General features: G+C 35.5%; 1 protein-coding gene across 1 annotated transcript; it reads right to left on the bottom strand.

The window, feature by feature from the left end:
* Positions 1–11,344: 11,344 nt before the first annotated feature.
* LOC18038062 (phospholipase A1-IIgamma) lies at positions 11,345–14,043 on the bottom strand. Its single transcript, XM_006428582.2, has 2 exons — positions 13,418–14,043; positions 11,345–12,214 (listed from the first exon to the last, which is right to left on the bottom strand). The coding sequence occupies exons 1-2, from the start codon at positions 13,982–13,984 to the stop codon at positions 11,549–11,551; spliced, it is 1,233 nt and encodes a 410-aa protein (XP_006428645.1). The 5' UTR covers positions 13,985–14,043; the 3' UTR covers positions 11,345–11,548.
* Between the last annotated feature and the right edge of the window lie 653 nt (positions 14,044–14,696).

Raw genomic sequence — 14,696 nt, 5'->3', positions numbered from 1 at the left:
ATTGTGATACTTCACAAAAACAATTTGTAAGTGCTTGACAAAGAAAATCACATTTAAGAGTCTTGGTGATAGTGGGTCACAGTTGTGTATGAGGTAACATGTCAGTGTCAAATAACGTGTAAAGCACATGGCTCGCGAGTCAAAAAGGAAACAGTAAAAAGGAAAAAGCAAACAGTAACAAAATTATTAAAGACAATAAAGTAAACAATAAAACAATAGTGAAATAAAATAACAGTAAAGTAAAAGGATATTTACAGGTAGTTGCGACTGTGGCTCACATCTTCCTCTCGTTTTACGTCCAGAAACGGCTTGAACACCCTCTATGGGTCGAGGATAGGCTTCCCATCCAGTTTTCTTATAAACTGGCAAACAGGGTTGTTTATAGTCAGATTCCCGAGACTATATCGTGCATGCTCTTTCTGGAATAATGGCCATAACTGGAGAATCGCTCCTTGCACATATCCACTGGGATGCGTTTCAAGAGACAAAAGGATATCATCCAATGACTCCTTATTCAAGCCATCCTTAATGAATTGAATCTTATCTTCCCTGTTATCAGACACCATTCCTAAAGAACATGGGTTTTTATTGCAACTCATTCTGACACACTTATGACAAGCAACAGAAATTCTTCGAGCTCGTCGTTTTCTTGCATAATTTCCTTTACCACAACCAGGCATGTATGCAATAAATTTTGGAGGTAACTCACCCGCCGATCGTACTTTTGCCTCAATTAACCAACGGATATCAGCAGGTATGTTATTCCTCATGAGTAATCGCATGCGTTCGGACCGAGCTTTCTAGATCGTAAGGAGGGCATTCTGAGGAAGTGAAGGGAATCGTTTGTGAAGCTTCGCTAGAATCTCGTTTCTGTCCATACCTTCGCCTCAGAATATCAGTTATTATGGGAAACTGAAGTAACCGACTTGATTATCACGGAGTACCGTTATCCGCCACTTCACCGGGGTAACAAACTAAAGCACTCAAACAGAAAAAATAAATTAAAACACACAAAGAAAATTAAAATCGTCCTCTTATTGAATTTACCTCAAGCTCCAACTGGATGTCGTAAACACTTCTCTCAATGTCTCTGAGTTGGCTTTCTAAACCCTCAACATAGGCTACTAACTATGGTGGCTGTAGAGCCCAAATGCGATGTGTTTTACAAAATTGAATCTGCCGTTTGAGATGAGTTTTGACACGTTGAAGTGGTTTAACAATGTTCAGGAGGAACGGTCTAAGTAATGTACTCATGAGTAAAAATGATAAAAGAAAACTTAATAGTTAAACAAACACACTTATGCAAAAATAATTTCAATTAGCAAAAGAATAATATAAAGAAAGAAAACAAAATCAAATCAACGAAAAGAAAAATCAATTCAAATTTGGTGGGTCACTCAAATTTATTTCGGTGTCTTCTTCATGTGGTTGGTACTCTAGATATAGCTTTAATCTTTGACCATTAACTTTAAACGTGACACCATTCTTTGGGTCCTTAATTTCAATTACCCCATGTGGAAAAACAGTATGTACAATAAATGGACCAGACCAACGAGAGCGTAACTTACCTGGGAATAGGTGCAAGCGAGAATTGAATAAAAGCACTTTCTGACCTGGAGTGAAAGATTTTCTCATAATTTGCTTGTCATGGAAGACTTTCATTCGTTGCTTGTAAATCTTGGCATTTTCGTACGCGTCATTGCGAATTTCTTCAAGTTCTGCCAGCTGTAATCTTCTTTCTGAGCTGGCTTGCTGCATGTCAAAATTGAATTTCTTGATGGCCCAATATGCACGATGCTCAAGTTCCACAAGTAAGTGGCAAGCTTTTTCATACACTAGCCTGTAGGGTGACATCCCAATCGGGGTCTTGAAAGCCGTTCTATATGCCCATAATGCATCATTAAGTCTTAATGACCAATCTTTTCTGTCCGGCCTCACCGTCTTTTCTAATATGTGCTTTATTTCTCGATTGGAGATCTCAACTTAGCCACTGGTTTGCGGATGATACGGAGTCGCCACTTTGTGTGTGATTGAATACTTTGTCAAAAGAGCTTTGAATGCTTTGTTACAAAAGTGGGCACCACCATCACTGATTATTGCTCGAGGGAATCCAAAGCGTGAAACAATGTTGCTTTTCAAAAATCCTATCACCACCTTGTGATCATTGGTTCTGCATGGAATTGCTTCTACCCATTTCGATACATAGTCAACAGCAACCAATATGTATTGATGGCCAAAAGAAGGGGGAAAGGGTCCCATGAAGTCGATACCCCATACGTCAAAAATCTCAACCGCTAAAATTGGATTTTGTGGCATCATGTTCCTTCGTGTAATGCTTCCCATTCGTTGACACCTATCACATGAAGAACAGAAAGTGTAAGCGTCTCGAAATATAGATGGCCAATAGAAACCACATTGTAAAACTTTAGTCGCTGTTTTCTTAGCACTGAAATGGCCTCCACAAGCTTGTTCATGGCAGAATGAAAGGATATTCTGAATTTCACTTTCTGGGACACATCGTCTAACAATTTGGTCTGCACAATACTTGAACAAATACGGGTCATCCCAAAAGAAATTCTTTATCTCTGCAAAGAATTTAGCCTTATCTTGCTTGGTCCAATGCTCTGGAAGTTTACCTGTAACAAGATAATTAACTATATCAGCATACCAAGGTAATACTTCCACATTCATTAATTGTTCATCTGGAAATGACTCATTTAATGGTAATGATTCTGTAATTCTGTCAAAATGGAGACGAGAGAGGTGGTCCGCCACAACATTTTCATTCCCTTTTTAATCTTTGAATTCCAAGTCGAATTCCTGCAAAAGTAACACCCAACGAATTAATCTGGCTTTTGCATCTTTCTTTGTGAGAAGATATTTAAGAGTAGCATGATCCGTGAATATAATTATTTTACAACCAATGAGAAATGATCGAAATTTTTCTAATGCAAACACTACTGCTAGAATTTCTTTTTCAGTAGTTGAATAGTTCAACTGTGCATCATTTAATGTCATACTAGCATAGTAAATAACATGGGGAATTCGATCAACTCTTTATCCTAAAACTGCTCCTACTGCATAATCAGATGCATCACACATTAGCTCAAATGGTAAGCTCCAGTTTGGGGCCTGAATGATGGGTGATGATGTCAACAATTGCTTTAGTTTTTCAAACGCCATAAGACATGAATCATCAAAGACAAAAGGTACATCCTTAGCAAGTAAATTGCATAAGGGTCTAGAAACTTTGCTAAAATCTTTAATGAAACGTCTATAGAAACCAGCATGCCCAAGGAAAGATCTTACTTCTCTGACTGTTTTAGGTGGAGGAAGATTAGAAATGAGATCCACCTTGGCTTTGTCAACCTCAATACCTTTGCTCGAAATGATGTGACCAAGAACAATACCTTGTTTTACCATAAAATGGCACTTCTCCCAATTCAAGACTAAGTTCTTCTCGATACATCTCTGCAGAACTAGTGTTAGATGATGTAAACATTGATCAAATGAGTCTCTAAAGACAGAAAAATCATCCATAAAGACTTCAAGGAATCGTTCAACCATATCAGAAAAAATGCTCAACATGCATCGTTGAAATGTAGCAGGTGCATTACATAATCCAAATGGCATTCTCCTATATGCAAATGTGCCAAAAGGGCAAGTGAAAGTAGTTTTCTCTTGATCTTTTGGTGCTATGGGAATCTGATTATATCCTGAGTAGCCATCTAGAAAGCAATAAAATTCATGGCCTGCTAATCTATCAAGTATTTGATCAATAAATGGTAAAGGAAAATGGTCTTTACGTGTGACAGAATTCAACTTTCTATAGTCAATGCATACACGTCATCCTGTAGTCACTCTAGTGGGTATCAATTCATTATCGGCATTAGTAACTACAGTGACTCCTGACTTTTTGGGGACAACTTGCACAGGACTGACCCATGAACTATCAGAAATTGGGTAAATGATACCTGCATCTAATAGCTTAAGGACTTCTGTTCTAACAACTTCTTTCATATTAGGATTTAACCGACATTGCATTTCCCTAGTAGATTTAGCATTTTCATTGAGGTGAATGTAATGCATGCAGTCTACTGGGTTTATGCCTTTAATGTCTGCTATGGTCCATCCTAATGCCCCTTTATACTCTTTCAAAACATCCAACAACTTACCTTTTTGTTCGTCATTGAGGGATGCTGAGATGATTACCGGTAAAGTACTTTCTTCTCCCAAAAATGCATATTCCAATGTGTTGGGTAATGGTTTGGGCTCGAGTTTCGGTGGTGATTCTGATGATGGGATGAGTTTCTTCTTTGATGGTGCTAGTTGTTCAACTATTGACTTCCATTTATTAGTGTCCATAGATGGTGCTGAGTCAAGCAGGGCGTTGACCTCATCAACCGATCTGTCAATATCAAAATCAAAACCAAAGTGAGATAAACATATTTGTAAAGGATCATCACTAAGGTTTGAAAGAAAAGTGTCATAAACTATTGTTTTAATTAAATCCACATCAACAATTCCATCATCTGCATTGTGAGGTTGTTTGGCAATGTTGAAGATGTTCAGCTCCATAGTCATGTTACCGAAAGACAACTGCATATTTCCAGTCCTGCATTGAATGTGAGCATCCGCAGTTGCCAAGAAAGGTCGGCCTAGAATAATGGGGATGTGCTTCCTTAAATCCTGTATTGGTTGAGTGTCAATTACAATGAAATCAACAGGAAAATAAAACTTGTCTACCTGAATAAGCACGTCCTCCACAAAACCACGAGGTATTTTCGTGGACCGATCTGCAAGCTGTAACACCACTGGAGTTGGGTGTAATTCTCCAAGTCCAAGTTTCACAAACACTGAATAAGGTAACAAATTTACACTAGCTCCTAAATCCAACAAAGCCTTCTCAATTGTGTGGTTCCCTATGCTACATGAGATAGTGGGGGAGCCTGGGTCTTTGCATTTTAAAGGAATTTTATGTTGGAGTATAGAACTAATGTTTTCTGTTAAAAATGCCTTCTTTTGAACATGCATATTTCTCTTTTTAGTACAAAGGTCTTTAAGAAACTTGGCATAAGATGGAACTTGCTTAATAGCATCAAGTAAAGGGATGTTAACACTTACCTGTTTGAAGATTTCAAGAATCTCACCTGTGGATTTTCCCTTTTTTCCTTCGCTAACCTCTGAGGAAATGGAGCTTTCGGAACGTATTCTCGTGGGTTGGTTTCTTCTTTCTCCTCCGGTGATGATTCCTCAACATTCACAGGTACAATTTGATTTTCTTTTGTCACCGGCATCTCCACTTTGTTGTCGACTTCTTTTCCTTTTCGCAAGGTCATTACTGCTTTTACTTCTCCATGCTGCTGTGGTGAACTGGTACTTGCTTCATGCACTCCTTTAGGGTTAGGCACTGGTTGACTTAGAAGCTTACCTTTCTCAACGGTCATTGCCAAGGTCTGAACTGAAGAAGCAAGTTGTCCCACCATCTTCTCGAGGCTTGAAATTGATTGGGCTTGTGAGTTGAAGCCTGCTCTCAACTCATTTCGTAGTCCATCAATGGTGCGGTTCTGTTGCTCAATCGTGGAGTGAGTAATATTCCTGAAATTCTGGAATGCATCCTCCCATGGTCTGGGTTGAGAGTGGTTCTGGTTGTGATTGTATGGTCTGAATGGTGGCTGAGAGGCTTGAGAATTTTAAGGAATTGGTTGCATTGGTGGAGCTAGAGCTGCTGGTCCATTCTGTTGGAGTCCTTGAGACCATGAAAAATTGGGGTGGTCTCTTCATCCAGGGTTATATGTGTTGGAGTATGGGTTGTAATTTGATGGCTTTCTCATTACACCTATGGCATTGGCTTGATCTGAGTATGAGTCATGGTCATGTGGTTCTGTTGATTTAGCAGTCGATAACGATGCTATTTATCGAGAGAGACCTTCAATTATCGCTTTGACTTCTTTAATTTCTGAACTCGACTCGCCAATGTGAACCTCATTTACTCCCTTAATCCTTCTAGTATTCCTGAGTGATCGACTCCGTTGTTGGGAATTATCCGCTTGTTGCTGGAAGAATTCCCAAATTTCTGATGCACTTTTTGACATTAGCTCTCCTCCACTTGTTACCATTAGCCATTCTTACACATTCGGCAATAATCCCTCCAAAAAGTATTGGCATTGGTGCCATTTCTCATACCCATGATGTGGACACTTCAAGAGTAGCCCATTGAATCTCTCCCATGTTTCGAAAAATTGCTCGTCCTCTCTCTGGGTAAACTCCGAGATTTCCCTGCGAATAGCATTGGTTTTATGCACTGGGAAATATTTATTCAAAAATTTTGTAACCATTTGTTCCCATGATGAAATGCTATTGGCAGGCAATGTATTTAACCATGAACGAGCTCTATCCTTTAAAGAAAATGGGAATAGTCTAAGTTTAACATCATCGTCTGAAAAATTTTCATATTTAAAAGTTTGACAAATGGCATGAAAATCATTCAGATGATTATATGGGTCCTCATTTTCTAAGCCATAAAATGTGGGGAGACAATTTAGCACACTAGGTTTTAATTCAAAACTCCTAGCAGCTACATTTGGGTACCTTATGCATGATGTGCTCAAATTAGCTAAGGGACTAAAATAGTCCTTAAATGGCCTTTCCTGTGGTGCTTGTAAATCCATTCCAAATTTATTTTTAATGTGCCTGTGTGTGCGAAGTGTTTTTTCTAATTCAAAGTCTATAGGTTCAAGATTAGGTAATAATGACCTACGACCATGCATGCAAAACAAATAAAAATAATGATGGGAACAAAACAAACAAAAATAAAGATGAGAACAAAACAAATAAAAATAAAGAAGAGAGAGAAATTACGATACTAACCTTATTGCGCTATTACAACCTTACTATAAAAATACACAAAAACAAATACGTGATATAAATTAACTAAAAATAAATTAATAAGATAAACAAAAAAAATTACAAAGAAAAATAAATTAAAAATTAAATTACAGAATTTTAAAGAAGAGAAAAAGAAAAGAAATACTAACCTTTAAATGTAGATTCACTTTTTTTTTCTTTTTCTTTTTTTAATAATAAAAATTAAAAAAATACAAGAAAACAAATAAAAGAAATTATTCACAAAAATTAATTCTATGAATTAAAATTACTTACCTCCCCAGCAACGGCGCCAAAAACTTGTTGTACAAATTTTAATGTACTCACAAGCGCACAAATCTATTGTAGTATAGACTAATGGTGACGAGTGTCGATCCCACGAGGAGGTGGATTTTAATTATATATAGAATTAATTTTGTAAATGGGTAGTTGGATTTATGGTGGAAATGATTTGGAATATGCTAATAATTAAATTAAAATGGCGAGAATAAATTCTAAAATTAGAATTGAAATGGCGAGAATAAATTCTAAAATTGGTATTGAAATGGCGAGAATAAATTGACGAGAATTATATTGAAATGACGTACTTGAGTATCTGGATCCGTATCAACATGCATCATGAGCTAAATAATCCGTATTAATACCAATTAAATCATGAGGGGAGAATCCACACCTCATGAACCACGCTCTAATCAATATGGTGCTAAGGGCTTATCGTGCCAAATAATAAAAACCTTGTACTAGAGGGCCGATGAAACCAAGGCGGTACTAGACAAGATTAGTATTATTTGTCGATGAGAAGTGAAAACATCCACAAAAACTAGAGGGGAAGAGAAAATAAATTTACCAAATTAAGCCCATGACACATGTTGAGACTTCACCTTCAACTCAAGCTTGAAAGAAAATTAGCCACTCATAATTGAACTAGGGGCAAAATGGGAATTTATTAAAATATGAAGAAAATACAAGATGGAGAGGGAATTACAGAAAATAGAGTCCAAAAATGGATTCAGAGATATCAAATTAGGGGGGGGGGGAAGGCCCCCTTTTTATAGATACATGGAGTAAATCATGGCCATCGGATTAAAAATAGTTTGGACGCTCAGGATTGCGCCACGTCATCAGTCAACAGTCCACGGTTTGACCACGTGGATGAACAGTAACACGGTTTGACTCGGTTGAACAGTAACGCGGTTTGGTTGAAAATAATCCTGTGTGATGCATGTACCATACGCGAGATTTTTCATCCACTGATATGCTGCCACGTCACCATCAACAGTACATAAGAATTTTAGCCCAACAAGATTGTGACAACTCATCAGTCAATGCCACATCATCGGTCAATGCCACGTCATCGATCCGTCTATGTGAACAGTATTGTGAACAGTAACGTAGTTAGTACCGTACACGTGAATAGTACCGTACATATGAATAGTGCCATTTTTCCTTTTATGCTCCTCCTAAGGTTTTCGACCGTCCTGAGTTCAAAAACGATGTCCGTTTTGCCGTCTGATCTCTCCTTTATTGTGAAATGACTATAATGCCCCTAAAATACATAAAATACTTAATTAAAATAAAACACATGTAATTAAATCACAAGAAGGTTAAATACATAAAAGTAAGGGTTGTTAGTAAGACTTGAAATGTAAAATGACGGTTTTCTCCTTTATAAATATGCATTTTCTAACACTCAACACTTGTTTATCAAAACAAGGGTACACTATAAATTTTGGGTCATCTGTTTCTATTTTTTTTTTATAATAAGAGACTTATTTGTTCTGGTACATTGGAAGAAATTTATATCATTTAAGTCCTATGATCTATTCTATGCATGAAATAATGATCAATAATGTTGAGTTTTACCCCTCCAGGTTTAGTAAAAGGTGATCTTTTGGGGACGGCGATAAATAACACCCAAAAAATCAACTAATTAGGCCCAAAGGCATGTTGTTTTAATGGATAAGAGTACTAACCTTATTGTGCAACATACCTAGGGCTCTAATAAAGCTATTTTGTACTTCTTAAGTTTCATTTAAAAATTAATATGGTCATCTATATGCATAATAATTTATATATGTATCAAAGTGTTATCTTATTAGGTATTAACTCATGCAGTCCTTATATTGTTTTAAAGGTTTCATGTGGTCTAAATGAAAACTATTTTCAATAGTGTTAAATAGAATTAAGCTATGAAAATTTTATTAAAAAGCCTTATATGTTAATGTACTCCCTGTAAAATTTAAGATCTACTAGTGAAGAAATAATTTACAAGCATTGTCATTACAAATAAAAACAACTTCACCGTCCAGCTCCTTGAAGTTAGAAAACCAGCCCTTATCATGACACATATGATAAGTACAACCCAAATCCAAAATCCACTCATCTTAGAGACATGTCAACATTATGCCAACCAAACGAAAGTCTGACTCCTCATCATGCTCTGCTACACATGCATTAGAAATACCCTTACCCTTTTGTAACTTAGGACAATTATTTTTCCAATGCCCTTTCTGGTGACAAAAAGCACATTCATCTTTGGCAAACCTCTCTTTAGACTTGCTCTTTTTTTTTCCATGTTTGCAGTTTTATGAATGACCTCTCATTGTCAATGCTTTTGCAACGGTATCTTTTTAATCTTTTATGTCTTTTTTTTTTTTTTTGGTCTCATAATTGTACAATGCACTACATACATCATCGAATATGGCATTGTCCTTCCCATGAAGCAAAGTAGGGTGAGATGATCATATTCATCAAGAAGGGAATTCAGCAGTACAATCTCTTATCTTCATCTTTAAATTTTTTATCAAAATTTAGCAAATTTGCATGTATTTTGTTAAATGAGTTTACATGGTCATTCATTAAAATACCAGGTGCATATGTGAATCAATAGAGTTTTTTCTTCGTATAAAGCCTATTTTCAATGCTTTTTTTCATGTACTTTCTTGCAGGGTCTTTCATAATTTCTTTGCTGATGTCTCTATCATGACAGAGTATTTATGATCTTTAAGAAAACCTAGGCAAACAATACCACATGTATGTCTATTGATCTTTATCCACTTCTTTTTATCCATCTTATCAGGTTTTTCTTCAAGGATAATGTCCAACTCTTGCGGAAATAAGACATCCCACACTTCACATTACCATATACCAAAATTATTGGCACGGTCAAATTTGTCCACTTCAAATTTCGCATTCGTTACAGTAGTCCGTGTTGATAAAGATGAAAAGGACGCCTCCATCTCTTTTCTAAATTAATTAACCCGAATGAATGTCTTCTTGTTTATTTGTGTAGATAATCCACCAAGAAAGTTCCTAGGAGAATAGAGGGGTCATAACAGTCTTACTTAAAATCCAGACTCCTTAGACTCTTATTGTATTGTTGACAGAACTTTCCTAGACATGTATTTATCCATACAACTACAATGTAGGCTCCTGATACTCCCAAGTATGAACTGTTGGCTCCACCATATTCGCGAATAGCATCGTATACATGAACAATTGGTATATGTGAACAGTGTCGTATTCCTCAAGTACGAACTGTCTGCTTTGCTAGCAATTGTTGGAAAATTGCGGGTTGAGCAATTATTAATATTACGGTGACTGCAACTTCTGCAAAAATGTAAATGTGGTGATGAACAAATGTAAAGAAAATAAGACACAACAATTCACGTGGTTCGACATAAAGCCTACATCCATAGGCAAAGACTGAAAGATAATTTTACTAACAAATCAAAATTTATAAAATTAGAAAAAAAAACTCTCAAAACCCACAACCCCAATACACCCAATTATATCCTTACTAGAACACTCAAGTAAAAACTCTCTCAAATCTCTCAAATTGCATCACTTGTAGTTGCTTTCAAATGTCGGATGGATTACAAATGCATTCTACTTCTCTATTTATAAGCGAAGCTTACAAAATGGATGCATGGAAAAAACTTGGCCATCTTTCAATTTTAATGGCTTAAGTGTTGACTTTGGTGAAGAGTAAGAAATTTCATGCTAGCGCATGCAATTGCAGTCAAAAGTTGCTAGCCATATGCATAAGCTTTGGTGCTGACTTTTCAACAATATACATTTTAGAATTATTGAAAAAATAAATTTTATACCGCCAAAAAATTTTAGAATTTTTTAGTTTTACATATGTTTAAAAGAATTAGGATATATTTTACATTTATACTGAGAAGATTTTATGTAAAATATTCTAAAATTTAATATTTCTATTTTAGTATTTTTGTAGGGATTAATAAATTTTTTTCACAACTTATAATTTAAATTAATCATCAAAAGAATTAATAAAATGCAGCACCAAACATATGATAAGTGAAAAGTATTGAAATACAATATAGCATCATATGTTGTACAATATTAATATAATACATTACTAATAAAATACAGTCTAATGCAATACATCATATATAAAATAATATAATACAATACAATGTGCTAAACGCACCCTCATGAGTTTTATTTTATTTTCTCCTTATATTCGGATGATCTCACAGATGAGATGATAAGTTACATTTATAAAATTTGAAGAACAAATAAACGAGACCACACATTATAGTTACGTGGACAAATATTAAACCTTATTTAATTTATAGTAAAATTTGGTTTCTCTGCCCAACAGATTTAGCACTAGTTTGCAGGATGGATATATTAATTAACTAGTAGTCGTGGGAGTAGTACTTGGAGGATCTGGCACATAATCCTCGAGCTTCCAGAAGCCATTATCCAATTGAACCATGCTCTTGTTCTTGACAGCCCACCAATTTGGTGGTACCCCATATTTAACCTCTAAAAGATCCAATCCTTTGTTAACAAGTGCAATATCGCGATCAATTGCCAACTCGAAATCGTCATCATCGTCATCCCCTTTTGGCGTCCCTGCAATTCCATGCAGATAATTCTCTAAATTATGCAAAACTGATAGAGATGGTTTACGCTTCTTTACGTATGTTGATTTTGTGGTGTCGATTTTCAACTCTTGTCCCACGTGAACATAACCCATGGCAATGTGCGGAAGATAACGAGGCGGAAGATCAGGAACTATGTCGTCTTTATTTGTAATGCGTAAGAGGTGAAGATGATTCAGATCTTCGAATACAGTCTTGAAGGCTGAGTTCCCAACGCGGGGGCTAGCAAACACGATGGCTGTCACCATGCATCCTGATGCTGCGTCTGATCCTGTGGGTTTGTTATATCCGTTGGCAACTAAATCTGCTGCATTCAGTGTTGCAAGTGCCGAACCCAAGCTGTGGCCTATCACTGTAATGCTCATTTCCTCTTCCTTGTATTTGTCCACCAGTGTCCTTACTGCACTTCGAACCTACTTCCACAAATTAATATATATAAATAACAGGATTAATTTCAGATTATTGGTCGTGAATTGATTATTTTTCAAGCACTCTTCTTATTTTCAAAAACTTTAATTTATCTTCTATTTTTGTTAAGAAGATTAAAAAAAAATTATCAATCAATTTTCATTTTTTTTCTTATTTTTTGAATAAAAATGAGAGTGACTTGAGATTTTCGAAAATAAAAGAAATAATCTAAAAATAAATAGTTCACGAACGTGATCTAATATTTACCATTAATAAAATTAAAAATCTGAACTCTGAACTAACTCTCACTATTTTAAGAATAGGCGTTGACACACCTTTTAACAAAAATATAACTCGATTCTCGCGTATTATCTCAGTTTACTTTTAAATGTGGCATACTATTGTCAACATAAAAAATTGAAAAATGCGGTTTACAAAAGTTTAGGAGATACACTCAAATAAATGAAAAAAACAAATAGCGACTAACGTTTTAAATAATGAAAAAATGCACTTCAATTGCCGAAAGAAAAAATCAAAACTTATTCAAATCATTGACTACCTCACGGCAGTAACCAATTCTCCCATTGCACTCTCACTCTTACTCTCACGCCGGCATCCGCCTATTTAATCACTCCGACGAACTGTCCACGTACTCCATCGCCGGCACCGTATCTTTATTTTGTGCAATATTTTGTAATCATTTGTGTGCAAATAGCAGCGCTCATAAAAAAAACCAATGTCATTTTACTAAATAAATTATTATATTTTTTTTCTTTTCTCTTATTTTCTACAGCCACTAAATGACTTTATTTTAACCATTATTACAAGGTTATTCCAAAAAAAGAAACTCTCTTGTCTCTTTCAAATTGTCAAATTCTCGTATCCTATGTCTTACCAATAAAACTCTTTTGAGATTTTAAAAACTTTACGCCGCGTGTTTGCCTTTACATTTACTATTCTTATATTATATTTGACCCGTCATTTTGGTATTTATTAATTAGTGATTATAAAAATAAAAATAATAAAATGATACATCTACACCGCACATCACTAATAATGTACGGCAGATTTTTAAAAATAAACAAAAGCAAGATGAATAGAGAGAATCCATCTCTTATTTTTACTTATTAATCATCAATAAAATCGTGCACGTGTCTTTTTTCGTTTTTTCTCAGGAAAAGTTCGGATCATGCATGTTTCTACTCTACCTGATCTTTGGCACTGGACTTATTGTAGGTGGAGGCTGAGTCAGATTTGACGTAGAGAGAATGAAAACCAGAGTGCACCTCAGGAGTAGGACCATAAGTATCTTCAAATATGTCGGAAGCTGCAGTAAGAGAGAATTCAATATCTTTGAACCACTCAGCAGCCGATTGAGTTCCTCTCCATGAAATCAAAATGTCTCTTCTTCCTAACACAGCCTTTCCTTCATCAGTGGCCACAGCAACGTACCCAATCCAAGCGGATTGGTCAGGAAGAAGCCACTCCAAGAAATCAGTATCTGATCTTGCGTATAAATAATTGGTGACAATGTATTTGTATGGATTGCCATTTTGTAAGGCTACATTCGAGAAGAAATCTTCTGGTGCATAACGAGGAAATCCGTACATCTTAGAAGTGGTCTCGCCATTGAAAGAATCATAAATAGCTTGAACTCTTTCACCATAATGAATTATATAGCGCCGGAGATTAATATTGAGAGGATTCAATAAACCATCCCAGTTGTTGTTGCCACTCAACTCCTTCCAATTGTCTGCTATGCTAGTCCCACCCATTATTTCGTTCTTGTTGTAACTTGTGAGGATGTCGCAACTAGATTCACTAATTTGCTTGCCTTTTATAGAATGCTACCCCCAAAGTGCCACATGAGACACACTTAATTTATACATAAACACGTGAAATTAATATCTTGCATGGGTGGTTTTACAAGGAGATCATCAATTTCCCATTACTAAAATTAATAATACCACTTATCTCCATACTATTTTCATAATAGTATAAGAAAATAATCTTTTGGTGAAAACCACCATCTAAAATATAGGAAGATTCATGTTGTATCACAAAAAAATCAATAAACGAATATGTAGAAGCATACCTGAATCTATAAAGTTTAATTACTCTCTAAAATTATGCAGTTTATCTTTAAGATCAACATGTTAACTGAGAGAATCCTTTAAATTTCTCTCTGTACTCTGTATGATGATAGGGTGTACATAGAAAAAAATAGTATGTTACGTGTGATTTGGGAACCATAACCCTTTATACAGACAACTTTTTATTATCTTTAGTATTCCTATTTTAGACCATTATAAGAATAAAAATTATCCTCACGTCTCTATGTATTAAAGGCCTACATCTTAGATCCCAAATTATCGAAAACCTTAATAGATTACTTATAATTGAGGTTAACTTTATATGATAGTTCGCAATACATAGTTATTCATATATGAGACCAACATTGGATTAAGAATTCAACAAATATTCAAA

This window comes from Citrus clementina, unplaced genomic scaffold (assembly GCF_000493195.1).
Source record: "Citrus clementina cultivar Clemenules unplaced genomic scaffold, Citrus_clementina_v1.0 scaffold_6, whole genome shotgun sequence".
NCBI classification, from domain to species: domain Eukaryota; kingdom Viridiplantae; phylum Streptophyta; class Magnoliopsida; order Sapindales; family Rutaceae; genus Citrus; species Citrus x clementina.
The sequence above is the reverse complement of the archived record's forward strand: the minus strand, read 5'-3'. Positions and strand labels throughout refer to the sequence as shown.